The sequence below is a fragment of the Vidua macroura genome, chromosome 21, assembly GCF_024509145.1.
Source record: "Vidua macroura isolate BioBank_ID:100142 chromosome 21, ASM2450914v1, whole genome shotgun sequence".
NCBI classification, from domain to species: Eukaryota; Metazoa; Chordata; class Aves; order Passeriformes; family Viduidae; genus Vidua; species Vidua macroura.
In genome coordinates this window covers 10,513,291-10,535,539 of record NC_071591.1, presented here as the reverse complement: position 1 = coordinate 10,535,539, position 22,249 = coordinate 10,513,291, and the positions used below count along the sequence as shown (strand labels likewise).

Below are 22,249 nucleotides of genomic sequence, written 5' to 3'. Positions count from 1 at the left end.
ACACGGGTCTGGGGCGCGGCAGCCCCAAGGTGGCCAAGGCTGGGTCCCCACGCAGGCGGAGGGAGCCGAGAGCAGAGCGGGACCCTCTGTTCGGGACCACCGCGGCACCGCGCTCCCCCAGCCCGAGCGGTCCCGGGCAGGGCAGGGGCCGCTCATCCCGGCTCCTTCGGGCTCCTCCGAGCCTGGCTGCAGCGGCACGGGGCTCGGGAGATGCTTACCGTCCGGGGCGTAGCGCAGGGCATTGCCCGAGATCTCCCGCTCCCCCACCAGCCACACGTAGCCCGAGCCCGTCATGTTGAGCATGGCTGCTGATCTGTACACCGTGGCCGCGTCATCCTCGCTGCAACGACAGGAAGGGAACGGCCATGGGGCTCCAGCTGCCGGGCGGCCCCGTTGTCAGACCCCAAGGATGCGGCAGTGCCACCCCAGGTGACACCGACTACTGGGCTAAATCCTCGATGCGATGGGAGCCTGGCTCTCAGCTTCACCCGATCCCACAGCTCCCGGCGCTGCTGAGCACCTGCACATCTGCCCATCGTGCTGAAGGCTTGAGGCCATCAGGCACCCCTCCTTCCCAGCTGGATCAGGACACACCATCAGTAACCATGGCTGTTTCTGCAGCACAGCCAGACACGGCAGCTACACTGGGGACTGTCACTGCCCGACAGCAGCACCCTCAGCACCCTCCAGCTGCCCGGGACAGGGGCTGGCTGTGGGGGGTTCTCCCAGGCTCCTTGGAAGGCTGTCAAACCCCAAATCCACACTGACTCCGGCACTGGGCAGCGTTGGGAGAGAGGAAATCAGAGCAGGGAGGGGAAGGGACGGCATGGTCTCACCTGGCAGAGAGGATGATGACCCTGGCCTCCAGCTCCTTTGCCTCCAGCAGCAGCGCGGTCACATTTTTGGTCCCAGGGTCAAACTGAAGCACTTTCTCAGCCTGTGATGAGTGTGAGCAAAGCTGGTTAGTGAGTGAGCCCCAGGACTGGTGGTGAGAGCCATGCTATCTAGAAAAGGTCAAGAGAATTCATTAAACTGCACAAAAGTCTGCTAAATAAGATTGGTTATAGTTATTTTTTCTTTTTCTTTCCTTTCTTTCTTTTCTTTCTTTCCTTCCTTCCTTTCTCTTTTAAGGTTTTGGCTTTTTGGTTGGGTTTTTTGGGTTTTTTTTGGTGTTTTTTTTTTTTTTTTTTTGCACTGTGCATGCAAACTGAAGTCAATCAAGACCCAAAAAGAGGCGTGCATTGTACAGGAAAGAGAAAAAGGCTTTGAAATGCAATTGAAAACTCAAACGAGTGTTGTTTTTCAAAAACATGGGAAATGAAAAAAAACATATTGCACAGGGTTAACCTTTAGGAATCAAAGTGAGCAACTTACACCAAGGAACTGTTTCCTTTGGGGAGGAAAGGGGGTTGGTTCAACTTTTCAAAAAAAAAAACAAAAAAAAAAACTTGCAAGTTAATTACTGGTTCACATGCATGTTTCAAAAAGAAATCCTTCCAGGGTCAGCTGGCTACGTTTCCATTCTCAAGTCCAAACCAAACTATCTCAACATAAAAACGTGCTACCAAGAAACATAGTCATGGAATTTTTTTCTTTCTTTTATTTTCTTTTTTTCTCTTTCTCTTTTTTTTTCTTTTTTTTTTTTTAATCTTTTCTGTTGGCTGTGGCTATTTTTCATTTGCTAGTTAGGTTGGTGGGCGGCGTGCATTTCCATGCATATATACCTTGGGTCCTCGCTTGTTGTCATAGGAAAGTTGGTCGAGGTTTTCATAGTTCCTTTTTTTACTCTGATGAATAATGTGCACAGAGAAAATATGTAGACACAGAAGAATATTATAAACAGTTGAAAATGACGTGTAGTAAAGCAATCCAACATCCACCTCCTCCTCCACTGTTTGCTAAAGGGTCTCTATAACGCTGGAGCTCGCAAAAACCACTATCAGGAGAGATTGTGCCTCAGCTCTCACGGGAGCGTCACGGAGCAATCTGAGAGCAAAGCCTGAGTGTCACAGCTGGTACGATGCAGTTGCATTTTCCCTTGAGGGACTGGGGGATTCTTCAGCAAGGAATTTTTATCTTAAGTTCAGAAACAATCTAAGGGCCTAAGTGGTGGGGGTTCCATGGAATTACTGTGGAAGTAAAGGACAAAATGTTGTGTATGGAAAGTGCTGGATAAAGGCAAACTGTTACAATTAAGAGTATTAGCATTACTAGCGTCACTATCAGCATTACAGTCCTGTCCACCCTCAGAGAGTCCACACAAAGTGAGGTGTCTCAGCTGAACCTCTCACCCCCTGAAAGGAGGGAGCAGCTTTCTGAGCTCTGTTGACATCCAAAAGAGAAAGGTAAAGTTCTCTAGGTTCCGTGTTGGCTCAAAGCGTGGCGATATGAAGCAATGGTGAACATGGGATGGCATTGCAGCTTTTACCTGGTCCCTGGGGAGGGCCCAGGGCACCTCATGGCTCTGCACATGCGTGGCCCTGGGAGGTGCAGCTACCTGAGACCAGGGTGCCTGTAAGCTGGCCCTAAGCATGGCTAGTGGGGCTCACTGCCTGGTGGTCTCCATGCTGCTGACTGGAGCATGCCAGCGGGACTTGGGGCTGACCCTGGAGAGATCGGGCTGGGGCAGAGATCCTGCTCCTCCCCTACTCTGCTGCCTCAGCTGCTGGTGCTGCCTGGCCCCAGAGGAGCCCAGGGCAGGGCACCCACTGCTGGAGGTTTTCTCTTGAGCAGGCAGCGTGCTGAGGTCCCACAGCCTCTGCTCAGAGCCCTGGCCCTGCAGCAGCCTACACAGAGCCCTGGGACCTTCTGGGAGCAACCCCTGCGGCCAGCCAGTAACAGCAACCTGATGGTATCTTCAGGAGAGGGCTTGGCAGGTTTTGGTGGGACATAGTGTGACATCTTCTCCTTGACCCCGCCCCAGCTGAGCATCCCTGATCTGTGTACATGGGGTGTGGGACACAGCTCTACTCTCGTCTCCATCTTTCCAGCACCTGATAGCAATGGGTCCCTGCCAGGAGCCCGACCCTTCGCACCCCCGGTGCACAGCGGTCCGTGCTCCCAGGCTGTTTCTCAGACAGACACATTGCTCTTCATCTTGTTTTCCAAACCAATTAGCTTGCCTTTTCCTGAGCATTCAGGCCAGTCTTTGGCAGGACATCTTGCCAGGTCTCCTTTCCATGCAGCTGTGTGACCTTTCCTTTCTTCCTCTTGGACACAGCCCGACAGGTTTTTCATTGCTTAAAGAAATTGGGTCCTGGCAAGGAAAAGTATGTGAAGAGGCAAAATTTGTTTGGAGCCCAGGTCTGCCTTCATTTCTGCTGACTCCCACAGAGAGGATTTCTGCAGTGGCTTCTTAGTGGCTTCTGCTGGGCCTGCAGTGAACCCTGGAGTAATAACTGCTACAAGGAGACCAGAGATGCAGCAGGACAGCAGGAATGTTCTCCAGTCAGGCAACGGTGGTCACTTCTCCCCAGGCACTGTCAATGTAGCCAAAAACTTGGTCATCCATGCTGCAGCCACCAACTAGAAATTCCTGGGATGTGCTGGCACCTTGGCCCAGGCTGGTCAGCAGAGCCTTCAGTACAACAAGGCTGGCCCTTGGTCACCTCTCCCTGTCACTAGCCCTGTTTCCATAACTACACTAGTAATCCTCCTTTTCCCATTTTTCCATGTGGTCCTGCAGCCCTTCTCTGATGTTTCACACAGGGACTGACAAATCAGAAGTTCCCTTTCCACCATGTGCTCCTGCAATCACTCAAAAAAATTGCCACTTTCATGAATACCACTGTCCCAGAAAGGCAGGCAGCACAGCAGGGACCTGCTACCTCTGACCCCAAGCTCTGGTTTCAGTGTCCAGCACTCCCTTCAGAGCCCATCAGCCCCATGAATGAACAGAGCTGGGTGGAGCAGCAGCTCCAGGCTGAGGGTTGCTGCAGACAGCCCCAGGACAAGGCCAGCACATGGAGCACTCCAGGGCTGGCCAGCACGGCCTGGGTGCTGGGCTCAGGGTGCTGCTGGAGGTGCAGACCCACACAGTGGTGCCTGGATGGCACACGGGGCTGGCACAGACCCTGGGGGCAAAGCCGTGCCCCAAACCAAGAGCCCAGATGGGGAGGTGAGTCTCTGACCCTGAGCAGGTCCACCATGTCCTATGGGGCTGTGATCTAAGCCTTGAAGAGGTCAAGATCAAGTCTCCTGCCTGCTCCCTCCCCAGGGCCCAGACTGCCCTTGGAGAGGCTGGAGAGGGGCCCATGGTACAACTTCATGGCATGAAAAAAGTCAGCACATCAGTGATCAGAAGAGAGATGGGAGAGAAGAGGTGGAGGAAGACAGGAAGGCTCCAAAGGGGTATCTGCCACCTGCAAGACCAGTCAGACCAGTCTGCCTGACCTTTTCTCAAAGGAAAAAGAAACAAGATGCAGTGGCACATCCCAAAGAGAGGACAAGGTGACTTACTGGGACAGGTGCCCCAGGCTGGAGAGTGGCCTGAGCATCTGCAGCAGCCCAGGGGCTGCCAGAGGACACCAAGACACGTGGTAGATGCAGTGCAAAATGGGGAATGTCTGAGGACAGACCCTCCCTCCCCATCTTTAAAGCTCTCAAAGGCTTTCCTGCGTGGTGGACAGGCTGAAGAAGAAATGCACCCTGTGCCTGGGAGCACCACATGGGGCAAATGGGAGTGGAGGTGTGAGAGGGAACAGCAAAATGGGATGCATGGGAACTACAGGAAAACAGAAAGTGGAATTCAAAAGATGCAAGAGGAGGGATGAGAGACTGACAATGGCTCTCCCTGTATGAAGGGCATTGTGCTGGGAAGAGGCTTTGGAGAAAAGCACTGTCCTGCTGTCACCCAGTGGGAAGCTGCCCTTGGAGGCAGGAGGATCCCTCTGTGGCTGGTGGAACATCAGTGCCTTGAGATAGCCTGGGATGCAGCAAGGATGAAACTTCTTGAAAATCACTGCCAAAATCAGGAGTCTGTTGGTCAGTGCGGCTTGTGCCAGCCTGCACCCTTGCAGCAGTTGTTCCTCCAGGGAGGGGATGAAGAGCAGTCACAGGGTCCCATCTCGCAGCTCAGCCACCAACTCCAACCATAAGAAGTGTCCATGTCCACATCTCAACAGCTGAGAGACTGCCAAAGGTCTAGCAGCTGCAGGTGGGGCTGGAAAGAGCACGCTGGGGTCCCTGCCTGTGACCCAGGAGGGAACATCCCCGAATGGGTGCCTGCCCTGATGCTGCTGGAGACTTGGATGAACTCAGGCTCAGCCCGTTCGGAGGGGACCTCACCCTACTGCCCGAGAGAGGACACGATGGGACTCCACCCCGTGGGACAGGAGGTGTTTCCTTGCCTTCCAGCTTGCAGCCACACAGCTTCCTGTGCTGTCTTGAACACTTCTCTGAAGTGTTCTTGAAGCTTCTCTGCTTGTCTTGAATGAACACTTGTTCAGATCTTTCCCTCCACGCCGCAGGTCTGTGCTTTGTCCCCCGCTCCTCGGGGCCCTGCCCTGCTCCCTCCCTGCTCCCGCTGGCCCTGCGAGCAGGAGCGAGGTCCCGCCCCCGGCCCTGCCATGCATGGGGTGTCAGGAAAGCAGCGTTTGGCATGTGCTTTGATGGAGATGGGAACGGGCCGACAGCGCTAGCGGGAGGATCACCACAATCCCGCTGCCCTGCCCCTCCTAAGCACTGAGCTGACCCCCGATGGCCAATTCAGAAGCTGCTTTTCGGGTGGGTTTGGCACTGCTGGGTCTGCCTGGCCCCGGGGCGGCTGCAGTGGGGCAGGTGCTTCCCTAAACTGAGCGAATGGTCCTCTCCTTGGGTGGGAAACTCGGGCAAGGCATTTGCAGAGCTCCAGGTTATCCTTCCCTTCATTTTGTAGTCGATTTACATGTAGGAGATTTTGACCATGGCAAAGCAAGTGAAATGAATAAAGTACAAAGTTCTGTCAGGTACTAGTCAGACACTGTTGATGCTTTAAGCATGTTAGCCATGTTACAATGGAAAGAAAAGGTGTTTTACATACAGAAATCTACATACATACAACAGCCCAAGACTTCTAGTTTCGTTGTTGTTGCTTAAACAAAGCTACAAGACAATGTTCAGGAACTGACCTTGGACTCTTTCTCCTCCAGGAGGGTCTCCAGCTTCTTTTGTGCAGCACGACCCTCGTGGTCGTCGCTGACTATCAGAATGACGTGGTTCCAGTTGAAGACTCTCATCATCTCAAACCAGACGTTGGCCTGGTGAGAGTAAGGTGGGACCGTGCGCAAAAAGGACAGGTGGATGCTCTGCAAGGAAGAACAAGAGCTCAGCACAGACTCTGGGGGTGTCAGCCACATTTGCAGGGACAGGGTTGGGATCACAAAGCCATTTTGGGGATGCACACCTTGAGCTAACCTCTGAGACCTGCATCCTTCCTTCTGGCTGGGAAGGATGGGTATGACTTTGCACCTCTCTGTGGTTAAACCAGAGCATGGCCAAGAGGGGTTTATGCTTTGTGGCCCATAAATGCACAGAGAAGAAAAGCCTATCGAGCCATGAATGACCAGCAGTGCTCAGTGCAAATATAGCCTTGCCTCTTGACCTTTTAAATAATTACCAGGCAAGGGACATCAAAAAGCAAAATAATTCCCTTCAGAAGGCAAGAGGCAGGTACAGGCAGCTGTGTGTTCGTCATTTGCCATGGCAGAAGTTCAGAAAGGCTGTTTTGTAACATGGTCCCTGGCTGTTTCTAGGTCAGCCTGTTCTGCAGCAGCAGGCAGAGAAGGCAGCTCTGGACCCGTGCCCCAGCAAACCTCTCTGGTTGGGTTAAAGACATCGTTATGGTTGGGTGATTGTGCAATGGCAATTCCAGCCTAATTAAGTACAGTGCTCTTAGGGGAGCAATCAGACCAAAAGCTGGAGCTGACAGAGAGCTTTCAAACGAATGCAGCTTGTCCAAAAAGCCCTAGAGTCTAGGGAAGTGCTCATGCTCATTAGGAAGTGAAAGTGCTCATGCTCAGCATGGACCCTACTTGACAACCCAGCTACATGCTGGAGGGAGGCAGGAGCCAGAACTGGAGAGGACAAAAATAAAGCACCATAATATTTCTTTCTCTAAGGCTGAGATGGTTGTCTGGACCAAACAGAGATACTTGTCCAGACCTGCTTATCCAGAGACCAGACCCAGAATGGGTCAGAAATGTCCTGAATAGGCCAAAATAATACACACTGGGAAGGAAAAGGTATCATGTTCCCCATGGCCACACACAGGAGGAAGAGACACACCAGATAAATCCTCTTCCTCACACTCCACACAGTGATAATGTCAAACCAGACCATGAAAGGTGTAAAAGAAGATGCAAACTCCTTGCTGTGCTCAGGGCTCCCTGCACAGGGTCAGCAGGTCCCTGCTCCTGCCCCAGCCCAACACGCGGGAACGGGGGAGCAGCAAAGCCACCACAGCACTGGGAACATTTCCTGAACGTGAGACACTGAGAAGGGTGGATGTTTAACCAGAGGAGGAAACAAACCAGGAGAGCCCCAACAAGACTCTCAGAGTATGACTGATACAGACATTACAACTACAGGAAGAGCAGCTCACCCCACAAAACCAGCACTAACCCATGGAATTGGGAAAAAGCTCCACAGGGACAAGCACTGGAAAGACAACCATGGTGTCCACACTAACACAGTGTTCAAGATCTCTTTGAGATCAGCAGAGATGCCCAGGAATTTCCAGGTCCAGCTGCACAGCCTGGGCCAGGGGCACACCATCTGGGTCTAAGCATTTTTAATTTTCAACCCCTGAGCATTTTTAATTGCTTTAAGGAAATCCAGGGAAAGTGAAACTGGAAATGGGAAAAAATCAGAAGAGAGAAAAGAGTTGAAAAAATAACAGAAAAACCAATATTAAAAGAGAAATCAGAGAAACACAGGTTAAAACATCTATAAAAATTACTTCAATCCCTTTTTGAAATGGAAAAATCTTTGAAATTTCCATATATTGCATCAAATTGCTTTCTAGCTTCCCAACCAGCTTGCAAAAATGGTGCTTAACCAAACATGGCTTTCTTAAGTATTGTAAATACATATCACTGGGTTTAGAGGAAAAAAATACCAAAGTTGTTGGGAGGCAACTTGGTTTAACAGTTCAGGGAAATTTGCTTTCTGAAGTGGTGTCAAAAGGGTCATGGACAGACTCTGGTGGTATCTCAGCTCCTGGATCCCCTGGATCCTGAACTGTGGTTTTCAAATAGGATAATGAAGAAAAATTCATGAGCTGAGATCTCAGGATGAGCACTCAGGGTCTGGCACAGCTTTTGAAGTACCTGGGACTCCTGAACATCTTCACAAGGGCCAAAGATTGGCAGAAAAATGAACGGAGAGTCCCCCAGAGGTTCGCATGGCCAGCTTGTGCTGTGCAGAGGCAGGTGAGAATCCAACTTGGTGTGATTTGATACCCCATCCCGTCCCAGCAGTGACATCCCACAGGTCCCTGTCACACCCCTCTGAAACTCAGCACAGAGCTCTTCTGGGCACGGGCACATGGGCTGCACTGCAGAGCACGAGGGTGCAGGGATTGATGCACCCTCATTAGCCCATGTTTTGGCAAGTAACTGTTAAAAAAGACCTGTGGTTTTTAGCACAGCCTCTGTGGAACAACCAGCACAGAGCGTGGGCTCACTCAGCTGCACCAGCTGTGCCCCTGGTGTGTGCTCCAGGCACTTGAACTCGGGGCTGTCATCACTCCCTCCCCTCGGATCAGGCACACAGCAAAAACTGCTCCTCATTACAAATCCACACTGGCCTTGGAAGGTGGTTTGTAGGATCCTCACCCCTTGCTCTGCTCTGAGCGTGCCTGGTGCCCACCAGTGCTGGAGTGGGACCATGGCAATGGCTCACACCAACCCCAAACCTCCCTACAGTCCACCCACACCTCAGTGCTCCGCCCTGTGCTCCCCCACTTCATTCTAGTTCTGCAAAAGGGCCGCAAATACAGGCTGGGGTGAAATCCAGTGCCCAAGCTCAGCAGGAACCCAGCAAAAAGGAGGCAAAAAGCACCAGGATGAGCAAGGTTGGGAGGTTGGGGATATTTCCTGTGAGGTGGGCAGGCCCTGGCATAGGGTGCCCATAGCAACTGTGGCTGCCCCTGGATCCCTGGAAGTGCCCAAGGCCAGGCTGGACAGGGCTTGGAGCAGCCTGGGACAGTGGAAGGGGTCCTTGCCATGGCAGGGGGTGGGACTGCATGGGCTTTGAGGTCATTTCTAACCCAAACCAGTCTGCGATTCTGTGATGATTCTGTGTGGGGTCAGGACTTGACAACTGCAAATATCTGATGCAATCCCACACAAAGAGGAGCTGCTTGAGCAGATGATCATGTGTGTGTGTGTGTGTGCAAAAGCACAGACTGTGCATGCACAGCTGTGAGCCTGCTCCTGCAGTGTACCCACCCCTGCAGGGACCCTGCCTGGGTGCTGCACTCCTGTGCCCAGCCTGCAGCATCCCCAGAGCTGGGGGAGAGCCCCAGGGCTGCCTTGGCACGGGGATTTTATCCACAGGGGAGAGGGCATGGCTGGGGCCAGCAGGCAGTGCCTGTGTGTCCCAGCAGGGCCTTGCTCAGCACCGTGAGTGGAGGGTTTGTTACCTTCTGCACCCCTGTCTGCCCAGGGGCTCACCCCAGTCAGAGCCCACGGCTGGGGGCGGGGGAATTTTTCCTACAGGCTGAAGGCAGCAATGTGCCTTTGCTTCATTATCTACAGCAGCGGCCTCAGCCCCTCTTCTAGCAATGCACTCCCCAGCTGAGCTGCCTGGGGAATTTCAAAGAGATTGTCAGAGATCCCAATCTGTAAAGCTCCTGAAAAGTTGGTAAAATTCGGTAAAATTCACCAGCTGGGCATGAGAAAGAAGCGTTGGCCAGGGTTTCCATGGAAGGGGCCTGCCCACTGCCCCACATGACAGCTGTGGAGGTGGGAGGCAGCTGAGATATCTCTGACATAGCTCAGACCAGTGCAGGGAGGGATTCTGGGGGCAGAGGGATGGGGAGCTCAGACCAAAGTGCACTCTCTGCCTTTTCCTGCAGTGCAGGGAGGACGGGACAGGCCAGGGCCTTTGTGGGGCAGTGGAGCTGCTCTGTCCTGCTCCCATCTGGAATCTGAGAGCCTGTGGGGATCTGCTGCCAGATGGAGGCTCCATCAGGCCATCCCTCCACTACCCTGGCCTGTTCTTGCACATTTCAGCTGCCCCGCTGAGGGTTCTCCTGCCCTGCTGAGGGTTCTCCTGCCCTTCTGAGGGTTCTCCTGCCCTGCTGAGGGCTGTCCTGCCCTGCTGAGGGTTCTCTTGCCCTGCTGAGGGTTCTCCTGCCCTTCTGAGGGTTCTCCTGCCCTGCTGAGGGCTGTCCTGCCCTGCTGAGGGTTCTCTTGCCCTGCTGAGGGTTCTCCTGCCCTGCTGAGGGCTGTGCTCCCCACTCTCAGGACAAACATCTATCTCTGTGCTGCACCAAGCAGCCTGTCCAGTCATCACTTGAGGGTGCCAGTGAAGGAGTACTGACCCTGACCTTGGTCAACAAGAGCCACTTTTGTCCCCACCTGCATCTTCCCACCCTGACTAACAGGGCTCCTGCTGAGCATGGACTGCCAGTGAGACCAGTAATAAAGCAGCAAACCCTTTTCAGTGAACAAGGCCTGTGAGGGCCTGGAATGGTTCCACTGAGAGCAGGAGCCAGAGGGAAATCCATCCCCTGACTGGAGAGACAGACAGACCTCACTTAAGGTGCTGGAACTGAAAAAGCTCTCCAATTGCAGCATGTCTAAACTCCATTTTCCAACTCTTCCAGCAGCAGAGCAGGTCTCTTAATTTATCAATTTATCTCCCTGTTCCTCTGCTGCAATAATCTGCTGTGGGGTGGTGCGAGGCTCAGCACCCAGGGTGTCCCTCCAGCCCCTCAGGTAGGAGAGGTGCCACGTGGTGGTGTTGAGGAGCACAGGCCTTCCTGAGCTGTGCTCTCACACTCAGGGTCAGCTCACATTTTTCATGGTGCCAGGATGTCAGTGCCATCTCGTTTGTTCCAGCTGAGATGCAGAGCAGATATAAACACTCCCAGTGGCCTGTGAGGACAGGAGCACTGAGGGAAAGTCAGAGGGGGATTTTTGCAATGCTCAGCCCAGGAGATCTCCCCAGAGGGCTCTCCATAGCTGTGGACACCACAGTGATGGGAACCACTCTGCTGCCTTTACCTTGAGACTCCTTCTCTCCTCCAGTTCCCTGCTGACCTCACCCAGAGGTGATGGGATCCCAGAGACCCCTCCCCAGCAGGCAGGACTGTGCTGGGTGCTGTGAAGGTCCGTGAAGGAACAGCTCATGGCTTCATGAGAGGTACAAGGAGGCCAAGCCAGAGTGCTCTGCCTGATAACTGCAATATTATTTCTAGAACAAATGGTTGAATACTGGAACAGTAAAACTCACTTCCCTCGGGTATCTTTGCTGAAAGACTGGTACAGCTCATGGACCACTGTGCTTGACTGGACATGCTCTGAGAGCATCAAAAGGTTCTGGGCAAACCTGTCCATGCTGAGGCCCACACCTTTTCTCCCCTGGTAGCCTTGAGAGGACCAAAATTAACCCAACTTCAGCTCCCTGTGAAATTCAGCTAAAATTGTCTGATGCCTCCAAAACCAATTAGGGGCGTACATAAAAAGTGATCCTACAAGCTTGTTTCCATAGAAACTAAGCTGAAAGATATAATTTCCTGAATTAAAACAAAAAAGAAAGCAAGCTGATCTCTGGAAACCAAAAAGGGAACAGCAGAAAATCCCTGTGCCACGAGCCAGCCTGTCCTGCATGGGGTGTGCAGAACCTTCCACTGTCCTATCCCACAGCTCCACACCCCTCTGTCCCCTACTCCACTCTCACCTTTGCTGTCCCCTCCACTGTCTAAACATCCTTTGTTCCTCTACTCAGTCCCTGCCTTTGCCCCATCTCCTGCCTGCATCTCCCAGTTCTTCAGAGAGCTCCAAGCCTTGGTTGGCAGGAGGCTGAGCACGATGCCAGCCAGGCAGGAGCGCTCTGAGGGGTGTTGGGGCAGGCAGCCTGGGCTCCCTGCCCAGCCTCTGCCAGGCAAGTGTACCCCACAGCCCTGAGCCTGCTCAACACCCCAAATATTCCATGGAGAGCATCTCCCTGCCGGCACTGAGTCACCACTGTGGCCATGGGTCTCTCCTCCAGCCCTGAAGTGAGCCAGGTGGGGATTAGGAGGCTGCTCTGCAGAAAACACGCTTTAAAAAGGAAAAGACTGGCAGAAGGAGAGGACAGGGTCAGCCCCTAGGGGTGAGCACTCCAGGCCAGCACGAGGCTGGAGTGCACAGGTGGGCAGGGCTGCTTTACTGGGCACAGCCCTGCAGAGATGGAGCAGAGAGGAGGCGCGGGGTCCCCTCTCACTGCCATGGTGGGCCCTGTGACAAGGATCCTCTCAGTGACATTCCTGTCAGATCCATCTCCTCCCCATAGCAGCATAGAAGCAAATCCCCCCTGAACAATTCCTGCCTGCTCTGCCAGCTCTGCTGCCATCCCTTTCCATCTAACCAGGCCTGGTGGGACCCTGCCAGGGTGTGCAGGTCCCCAGCCCTGCCAGCCACCATCACCATCACTGCTGTGGTCCTGGCTTGCTGACCACCCTGCCATGGCTTCCCTGGTGGGAGACGCTAAAATCTGCTGCTGCTCCAGCTAAGCAGTGCTGCTGGTGCCTCTCTGGGAGCTTCTGCTCCTCCTCCTGAAATTTGACTTTATTTACCATGTAGGTGGAGTGACTATTTTTGCACTGAACATTTACATTTGTGAATATTCACATTTTCCAAGCAAAGGCTGATTCGTGCTTCGAAGCAGGCTCGATCTCACCCACTGAGCTCATGTGCCTGGATGAAATCCTGCAGTGGCATTTGGAAGGCCTGGCTCTGCTCAGCTCCTCCTTTAGCCTTTCCTAAAGCTTTAGGTGTTTGCCAGATGGGCTGTGAGCGGAGGGCCAAGGCAGCACCTCATTGCCCAAGCATGGCCTGCACATGGCAGGACCTCATCCAGCCTGGAAGTCTCTGAGTTCGCACAGGGACAGCTGAGACACTGGAATCTGAACCTCTGTCTTGAGTGCTGACCAGACTAAATGTCATGTGAAGCCTCAGGATATTATGTTATCTCCCCTACCAACATCCCACAAACCCAGAGAAGTGAATGCAACCAAACAACCTCCCAGCCCCAGAGAGATCCTGCCCAATGTACAGGCTCTAACAGGATCCTCTGCCCCTCTCAGGCCCCCAGAGCTCCCAGGACCCCCTGGCTGTCAGTAGTGAGCAGGGCAGGAGCCAGCTCGTGCCTTTGCCGTGGTTGGAGAGCAGCGGGCCGGCAGAGCAGCGCTGCAGAAATCAGTTGGCACTATGTAGGTCAGCACTGGCAGCTGCAAAAAAATGATGTACCCTGGAATGCAGGGGAAGAGAGAGAGAGAGAGAGAGAGAAGAGAGGGAGAGAGGGAGCTGCAGGCTGGGCTGGAGAGGGTGGACAGACAGACACAGAGAGAGTGCAGACATCATGAACCCTCCTGACGGGCACTCTTGATTTACAGCACATGTATGAGGAACCAGAGCAGAAACATGCATCAGTTACCTTATCAGAATATATAGACATGCGTGTTGTCAGACCAATGACAGGGATCCTGTAGAAGCCAGCTGTGTATGATACAGGTGTTGGTGTTAGGTGATCGTTGGGAGCAGGAGGGTGACTAACTAATATTGCATAGACCTGTAGGACAGGATACACGACACAAACATTATTTCACTGGAGCGCAACGGCCATCAAGTGTGATTTTTTCCCCTTTTCTTTTCTGCAATGCTAAACAGCCGCATGTTAACATGATAACGGCACTGCAATGGCTCGGAATGGGGAAGCAAGGGCTGTGCCGGGAGCCAGGGGTGCTGTGCCACGGCTGGAGGTGATGGCTTTGCTCAGGGTTATGTCCTAATGGAATGCCATGTCCAGCCGCTCCGCTCGCTAAACTAATAACTTCCATGGATTACAGATTAAAGGGAAGCATCTCCCTTCCAGTCACACTGTGTAATGCGATTTCTTTAACCACACATTTAATATTCGGTTGTAATTCCCCTCTGAGGACTATTACGAGCAAAGTGGTCAGCTGGGACTGTGGCGGGAGCGGGAGCGCAGAGCCAGGGAGAGAATCAGCCATCTGGCCTCGGGCACACGGGAATGGCAGAGCGCAGAGGGCGGGGGCAGCAGCCGGGATCTGCCCTCGGCCAAGGATCTGGGCTATACCAAAATGGGGAAGGAGGATCCCGGCAAAATTGTGCTGTTACGGCAGAGCTCGGATTTTGGTCTCCAACAGGATCCTACTTGGTGTCAAAGGGAGAAGAAGGAGCTGGGTACTCCCTGGGGATCCTTTATTACACCAATGCCCTTTCGCAGCACAAGGAATGTCCCCAGCTGGTGACAGGTCTCCAGCTAGGGCGAATCAATGCAAGGACTTTGATGTCTGGAGGAAATAACTCTTCTCCAAGCATCTGCCCAGCGCCAGGGCTGGAGGAACAGATTGCCAGGACAGGAGAGGAGGATGAAGTCTGACTGGGGAAGGGCCCCTGGGGTCTGGGGGGAAAAGGGACGATTCTGCTTGGCTTTGGGAGGGAGTAAATTGAGGGTGCAGAGGGAGCTGGGGCAGGGGCTGGAGACCCTACGTGGGAGTAGGGAGAAATTTCTAGAGAAGAGATTGGGAAGGTCCTGGGGATTCAGGAAGAGGGGTTGCCCTGGGCGGAGGTGCCCGGTGCTGACACAAGGGGTGAGGACCCGCACCCAGCAGAGCGGGGCAGGGCCCTGGGGCAGGAGCAGGCTCGGGGGCAGCGGCGGGGCCGTGCGGGGCTCGGGCTGTGCTGTGGCGCACGGCAGCCGCCGGCAGGAGCCATTTCGCGTGCGCGGGCTGCCAGCCCCTCCTGTGCCTCGCAGCCCCCGCTCGGGCACGGCGCCAGCGAGCGGGGCACAGCGGCCGGGACAGCCCCCGGCGTGTGGGCACAGAGCGGGCACCCGAGCCCAGCGCCCCCAGCAGCCGCGGCTGCGCTGCCTCCCGCAGGGCTGTGCCCGCACCGGCCGGTGCTCCGCGGGCTCTGCGCGGGGACAGGGCGTGGAGGCGCCACGGCCACGGGCATCCATCGGCCGGCAGCGCTGAATGGAGCCTCGGCTCAGTGCGGGACCCGCGGAGCCTCCCCTGCTGCCAAGGGACAGCGGGGGTCGGCGAGAGCCCGCGCTGCCCGGGCTGGCCACCACCCCAGGGATGTCCCTAGCTGTCCTCCACCTGCACAGCGGGAAGCTGAGCTGTAAAGGCGTCAGCTCTGCCCCACGCGGCCCCTGCAGCCCCCTGCCCTCGCTGGCTGTGTGTGCCCGGGTGCGCACACGCATTTCTCTGCGCGTTGGGGCGGGTGAGGCTCCGTGGTGGGGGCGTTCATGCAATTCGGGTGCGCGTTTGCAGCCGCGCACGGGCCCGCGCGGACCTTCCGCGTGTGCGGGGTGTGCTGGAGGAGGGGGTGGGTCTGTACCTGCCTGCCCGTCCCCCGATGGCCCCGGCTGACGGCCTGGGGGGGGTTAGCCGAGCTCTGCGCCCAGGGCATACGCAGGGGAGGTGGAGAGGCTGCCCGGGGCACCCCAGGCTGCACCCACCAGCACTGAGGGTTCGGGCTGCACCCTCAGGTGCGCTGAGAATGACCCGTGGCCACAGGAGGGACGGTCATTCTGTGCTCGTGTGCACAGTCATACACAGCACACACTGAGTCTGTGTCCGTGTGTGCCCTCTGTCTGTGTGCCTGTGTGTCTGTATGTCTGTGCGGGTGTGCACCCTGTGTCTGTGTGTCTGTGTGTCTGTGTGCCTGTGTGTCTGTGCGAGTGTGCCTGCGTGTCTGCACCCCCAGCCGTGTGTGCCCGTGTCTCGGGTGTGTGTGTGGCAGTGGGTGTGCCAGGTCCCTGCACGCAGATGTGTGTGTCCTTGTGTCACAGCAGCTGTGCACGCTGGCATGAGTGCACACAGATGTTCTGTGTGCGAGCCCATGTTTGCACAGCAGTGCACGTGTGCACATGGCATGTGTGTGCATGGAGTGTGTGTGTGCACATGGAGTGTGTGTGTGTGCATGGAGAATGTGTGTGTGTGTGTGTGTGTGTGTGTGTGTTTGCATGGAGTGTGTGTGTGTGTGCATATGGAATGTGTGTGTATGGAATGTGTGTGTGCACATGGCGTGTGTGTGCATGGAGTGTGCGTGTGTGCATGGAGTGTCTGTGTATGTGTGCATGGAGTGTCTGTGTGTGTGTACATGGAGTGTGTGTGTGTGCATGGAGTGTTTGTGTGTGCATGGAGTGTATGTGTGCACATGGAGTGTGTGTGCACATGAAGTGCAGACCGTGGGCATTCCCACACGTGTGTGAGTGCACAGTGTGTGTGCCCGCACGGTGTTCCCCGTGCCGACATGTTGCCTCAGTTTGGGGATGCCCGTGTGTGCTCACACCTAGCTCTGTGTGTGCCCGTTGTGCCTGTGTGTGGTGTACGTGTACATGCATATTTCTGTGCATACACAGCGTTGGTGCACATGTTTGTGCACAACTCAGGGCATGGGGACCTGTGTGTGCCCAGGGGCTGTGTGTGTGAGCTGTGTGTGCCCTGGTATGTGTGAATCTGTGCATGCTTGGACTTCATGTGTAAATCTGTGTGTGCCTGAGCTTCATGTGTGAGTCTGTGTGTGCTCAAGCGCTGTGTCTGTGATAATTTATGTGTGCTCAGGTTTCGTGTGTGATTCCTGTGTGCCCTGAGGGGTGGGTGTATGTGCCTGCATGTGCCCCAGGGCTGTGGGGGTGCCCCTGTGTGCCCCGGGGTGCTGGTGTGAGCCCATGTATGCCCGGGGGCGTGTGATGCCCATGTGCACCCTGGGGTGTGTGTGTGAGCCCATGTGTGACCCGGGTGGGCGTTGCAGGTGGCCATGCGTGCCCCGGGCAGTGTGTACGCGCCCATATGAGCCTGGCGGCTGTGCAGATGCCCGTGTGTGCCCCAGGGTGTCTGTGGGTGCCCAAGCGTGCCCGGGCTGTGTGCGGGTGCCCGTGTGTGCCCGGGGGTGCACGGAGCGCGCAGCCGGCCGCGCTTACATAAAGGCTGCAATGCGGGCAGCGCGCCCCGGGCCCGGGCAGGACCCCGCACGCCGCGGCTCGGCCGAGGGGCACCGCGGGGCCGGGGCGGGGTGGCCGCGGGGGCGGCGGCTCCGGTCCCGCCGGGGACGGGGCGGGGAGGGGGTCGCCGTCCCGGGGTACCTGGCTGGAGATGAGGTCCTCGCAGACGGACAGGGCCATCTGGATGGCGTTGGGCTTGTGGGTGACGGAGGTGGCGTTGAGCTGAAGCTTCCAGGTGCCGTGCCGCTTGTTGGCCTGGTTCACCGCCTCGCGGAAGATCTGCTCGTGCTTCTTGGTGCTCAGCACCGCGCCGATATTGACGATCTTAGGGTCGCAGCCGGCGCGGGCGAAGGACGAGGAGAAGAGGAGGGCGAGCAGCAGCAGCCGCATGGTGCTCATCCACGGGCGGCCCGGAGCCCGCCGGGCCCCCCGCGCCCCCCGCCCGCCCGCCCCGCGGGCCGCCCGCCCGGCTCAGCGCGGCCCCATCGGGCTCGGCCCCCGGGCCGTGCCCGGCGCTCGGCGCGGGCGGTGCGGGCGCTCGCGGGCGCTGCCGGGCGCTCTCCCCGGTGCTGAAGCGCCCGCGCCGCTGCCGCCGCTCCGCCCCGCCCCGCCCGCCCCGCGCTGCCGCAGCGCCCGCCCCGCGCCCGCCCCCGGGACCCCCGCCCGCCCCGGGCGCTGCGGCAGAGCCCCCCTCCCGCGGGGCGCTGCGGGGTCGCTGCGGGGTCGGTGGCACCGCTCGCAGGGCGCGGGCCCCGCTGTCCCCGCGCCGGGGTGCGGGCGCGTCCCGCACCTCCTGCGAGAGTCGCTCGAGGTGTGGGGCTGAGCTCTGGGGGTCCCGCTCCGCCCTTTTCACCTGCAGTGCCCTTTCGGGATCAGGGCATTCCCGGTGCCTCGGAGGGCACGGACACACCAGGCATTCAGTGAACCACGGACTGGGGATAAAACACGGTCCGTGGGTTTGTTCTCCACACCAATATTCCCAGTTATGCAGCACCTCTGCACACTTCCGCAGCTCTGCCTGGGGACAGCTGTGTGTGACATGGACTCTGTCATGGTCTGTGTGCACTCCAGTGCTGGGGAACTCTCCCTTGACCAGCATAGCTCCTGGGCAGAGATGTTCAGTAGATGCTCAGCCTGGTTCCTTGGCTTCACTCTGTCCCTGCAGACAGAGCCACCACTCTTCCAGACATTAGCTCACAGGGCAACCAGCCATTTTCCTCCATTAAATTCACCAAATTACTCTGGGATATGACCTTAAGATTTCTCTGCTGAGGAGACTTCTGGGGGTTCTCATCATCTACGTGTTGTTGGGCTACCATTAGCCTCCCTTAAGGAAATGGAGGCACAGCAGCCAGTGGCCAACATCTGGAGGGCAGTCCAGCTCCATGGCAGAAAGAGACTGAGTTTCACTCTTGGACTGCATCTGTCCCATTCCAGGGCCAGAGGAGTGAGGTGGCCAGAACAGCACATTGCTCCCCAGACCTGCCACTTCGGTCTTTTTGGAGAAAAACAGCGGGGTTTCAGGTAGTGAGAGGGTGTTGCTTTGTCGCTGCATGGGACAAACACCACAGCCAGCCCAGGCAGGGAATAGACCGAGCACTGCAGAACCAAAACCGCCAGGGATATTTTTACACCGCCATTTCTGGGGTGCTGCTGCAGCCCACCTCTGTCCTTCCTTTGCAACGTGAGTTGAAGCAGAATATTTTCCCCCAACGCAAATTTTCTCACTGGCATCTCTGAAGTGCGAGTTGCCATGGAAACCATTTTGCCTGTGTCCCACATTGCCCACATGCACTCGGAAGGAGCTGCAGGAGCAAAATGGCCGTTGTGTAATGATGCAGGGCTCAGCGTGCCCAGGCTCGGGGGCTCTGCAGCCTCCTCCAGCTGTGAGACCCTCTCAGGAAGCTGCAGACCACTGCTTGGGGAAGCAATGAAACCCACGGAGGTTGTGATGCGCTCCCTGAGAGAAGGAAAATGGCCCCACCTCGCCTTAACTCTTGCAGTGCTTGGCATGGAGCTCCACACCAACCCTGCTGTGCTCTTGGAAAAGACTTCCAGGAAAGCTTAACCCTTTTCAGTGTCACCATATCATTCTCAGTCCTCCACGCATGGAGCTGAGGGCCTTGCTGGATTCATATGGGGTGGCTTTGTCTTGAAGGGACAAAGGGTGAAAGCCAAAAAGGGTTGCATCCCTACCCTCAGTCTGCATAGAGCTGACTTCATTCCTTCCTCTGCCTACTGGGTGCACCTGCAGTAGTTTATGTGGGAAGAAACTGCTCTGGAGTGGGCTGTACAGACCTGGATCCTAGTGGGTGCGATGGCAGTAGAATAACAAAGTGAAGACCTGGCCACAGCAGGTGGCTTGGCAGAGAAGACAAAGGAAAAAGGCAGGCTTTGAAACGTTATTTGGAGTGCAAGAGCTCTTTCCCTCTCATACCTGGAGCTCCCTGCAGGGAGAAGGAGTGCAGCTATTGAGTCCCTCCTGTGTTGCCCGGGAGTGTGGGATGACCATGCTTAGGATGGAGCCTACCATGCTGGCAGGCTCTTCCCTCTGTGCCTCCATTCATTTTTTTGTCTGCAGAGACTCTTGTTTTTGGCACAGTTGTGGAGATCTGAGAAACGCCTGCTTCCCTCTTGGGTCATGCCCCCCATTGGTGTTGTGCTGGCAGCAGGAGCAGCCCGGATGACAATGCCCCACAGCCAGGCTCAGCCAGCACAGATGTTGTCACCACACGAGTCTCCCTCTCGCTGTGTCCTCAGGCTCTTTGATCCTCTGAAGGCGGAGGAGCGTGCAGGGCTTTCCCAGGCAGGAGCTGTACGTGGGGAGCACAGCCACATCCCCCAGCTGATCCTGGCAGCCAGGGATGCTCTCTGCTTTCCCTGTCGCTGCCTCCTGGCACATCATGGCCACATCCTTGGCCATGACTGAGGGCAAGGACTGCCCTGGCTTGCCTGTTAGCAATTAGTGCAGTGTGATCCTGCTCTTCGTGTGGCACCTCCTGGATGCAGGGGGCTGGGCACGAGCGTGGGAGGGGTGTGGGTGAGGTATCCCCTCACCAGTGACTGCTGTAACTCCTCCCAAGGCCAGAGTAACCCAGTGTAAAACCTGGAGACCTCAGAGGAGCAGCACTGAACCCAGCTGGAAACTTCACCTGCCTCGGGGTAAGGCATCAGTCCTGGTGGTAGAAAAGGCAATAGGGAATTTCACAGAAGACAAAATTAAGTATTAGGAATATGCAATTTGTGCCACTCCTTGTGGACCTACCAACCAATTCTTCTTTTGAGAAAGCTGAAATGGAATTGAGAGCAGTAACTACAACACAGGCTGTGGAAATGCTTCCTGTGTGCAGCTGCAAGGTTAATCTGAGGTGTAAAATGGAGCAAAGCACATGCAGAGTGCCCATGGCAAGGCTTCAAGGCCTCGTACTGAAGAGCTGCTGTGGGACGTGGGTGTTCCTACAGGGATGAAAGGGTTTGCAATGCAGTTGCCACTTCAGTATTCCTGCCTTTGCTCTGGAAGCAATCACTGGTGATAAAATCTGTGAGACAGCAAATAATGATGCCAAATCAGTTGGGTTCTTTGATAAGCACAGAACTGGAATGTAATTTAGGACAGCCAGTGTAGAGTCATGAAAGTAGAAGCAAGTATTGCTGGTGCTGCTCTTTGGAGGTGACTGCAGATCCAGTGGAGACACTGACTGTAAGTGTGGTCTCTAATACTGACCTGGGGGTCAGAGATCATGAATTTCCAAACAAAAAGGTGGCATTGTCATCCTTGGATTCACCTTGAGGAGTCAGAGCAGCAGCTGGCAATGACTTGAGCCTCTGCAGGAAGCACTGGGGAACCCTGCACAGGAAAACTGCCTGCAGATCTGGGGGTCACAGTCTTTACAAAGTGGCTGAAAAAATGGAGAAATTATCCTTCAGAATATTTGGAGGAAAAACTCCCCATGAGCTGCTCCAGCAGAGAGGAGAGTGGATGCAGTTGGAGCGTGCTGCCTTCCAGGACAGGGACAGAGAACAGCGCCAAACCCCAGCCTGAGGTCTAGGCGGGGACAGGGGACAAGGGGGGGTGCAGGGCCCAACAGCTCCTCACAACCCTCCTGGAGGCTGGCACAGTGCGTCCTCACTGCCAGTGCTCTGGGGACTGTGGTTTGTGTGAGCAGCTGGGACACAGCAGGACGTCCTTGTCAAGGGATCAGCCACCCAGACAGACAGGCAGTGACTGGAGTCTGCAGGGGAAGGTGCCCAAGGGCTCTGTTCCTGTGCTGGGGGAGCTGCAGGGAGCAATGAGGTGGAAACCAAGGTGGGAGTTCTGAGCAGCCCCTTGGTTGCTTTTGTGTGTTCAAGCCCTGTCTCCTGTTCTTTTCCAAGCAACATTCAGGAAGGACTGCAGTCCCTAAGTCCCTGTGCACTTCCTGAATGCTTTCCCAGCTGAGAGGGGCTGAGCCAGCCTACTCTGCAGTTCAGAAGTGGCTGCTGGAGTCCCAGGCAGCACAGCTCCCTGCTCTAGGTATCCATGGGCATCCATGCTGCCTTTACCCAGCTCTCCCCACAGGAACGAGCTCCAGGCCCCCAAGGCCTTTGCCACCCTGCTGAGCAGAGTGTTTGGCACATCTGGAATCCCTGCTGTCACAGAAAGGAGCTGCAGCATCACCCTCCAGCAGGTGGTGAGAATGGAGGGTCTCTCCCCCTGCATCACCCATGTGCAGAGACATTCCCGGCATCCAGCAGAGCTCTGCCTTCACCCAGGAGCTGGGCACACACCAGGACGGGGAGTTCAAACGAGAGGCAAGCAGTCAGTCTGGAACACTGAGGTGATCCTGGGCAGGCAGGGGGATACTGTGAGAGGTAAGAGGATGGGACATGGAACAGCAATGGTTGGAGGCAGAGATGGTGAGAAACCCCAAAGCACCTCCTGTGCAACCAGGGGAACTGAACGTGCAGAAACACAGTCAGATGTGCAGTAGGAGGGGTGGGAAGTTCAACTGCGAACATTTTCTGAGGGAAAACCAGGATCTGCATGTTTGAAATGCACTGTAGGGAAAATTTGATTTTGATAACATTCCAATTTTTTGCTGGAAAA

At 55.7% G+C, this 22,249-nt stretch overlaps 1 protein-coding gene across 17 annotated transcripts in view; it reads right to left on the bottom strand.

Moving 5' to 3' along the window:
- GRIN1 (glutamate ionotropic receptor NMDA type subunit 1) overlaps positions 1-17,598 on the bottom strand; it is a 38,798-nt gene extending 21,200 nt beyond the window's left edge. For 13 of the 17 annotated variants that reach the window (XR_008440242.1, XM_053996222.1, XM_053996223.1 and 10 more), the window contains exons 1-6: positions 17,305-17,598; positions 13,624-13,758; positions 6,108-6,284; positions 1,725-1,787; positions 837-937; positions 219-340 (exon numbers count right to left, since the gene is read on the bottom strand). Coding sequence is in view for 16 of the 17 variants with exons in the window: in XM_053996222.1 (XP_053852197.1) it covers positions 219-340; positions 837-937; positions 1,725-1,787; positions 6,108-6,284; positions 13,624-13,758; positions 17,305-17,562 (856 nt within the window). In the remaining variant the exon portion in view is untranslated. The remainder of the gene's footprint in view (positions 1-218; positions 341-836; positions 938-1,724; positions 1,788-6,107; positions 6,285-13,623; positions 13,759-17,304) is intronic. The other 4 variants (XM_053996225.1, XM_053996231.1, XM_053996238.1 and 1 more) reach the window with 1 other exon arrangement.
- Between the last annotated feature and the right edge of the window lie 4,651 nt (positions 17,599-22,249).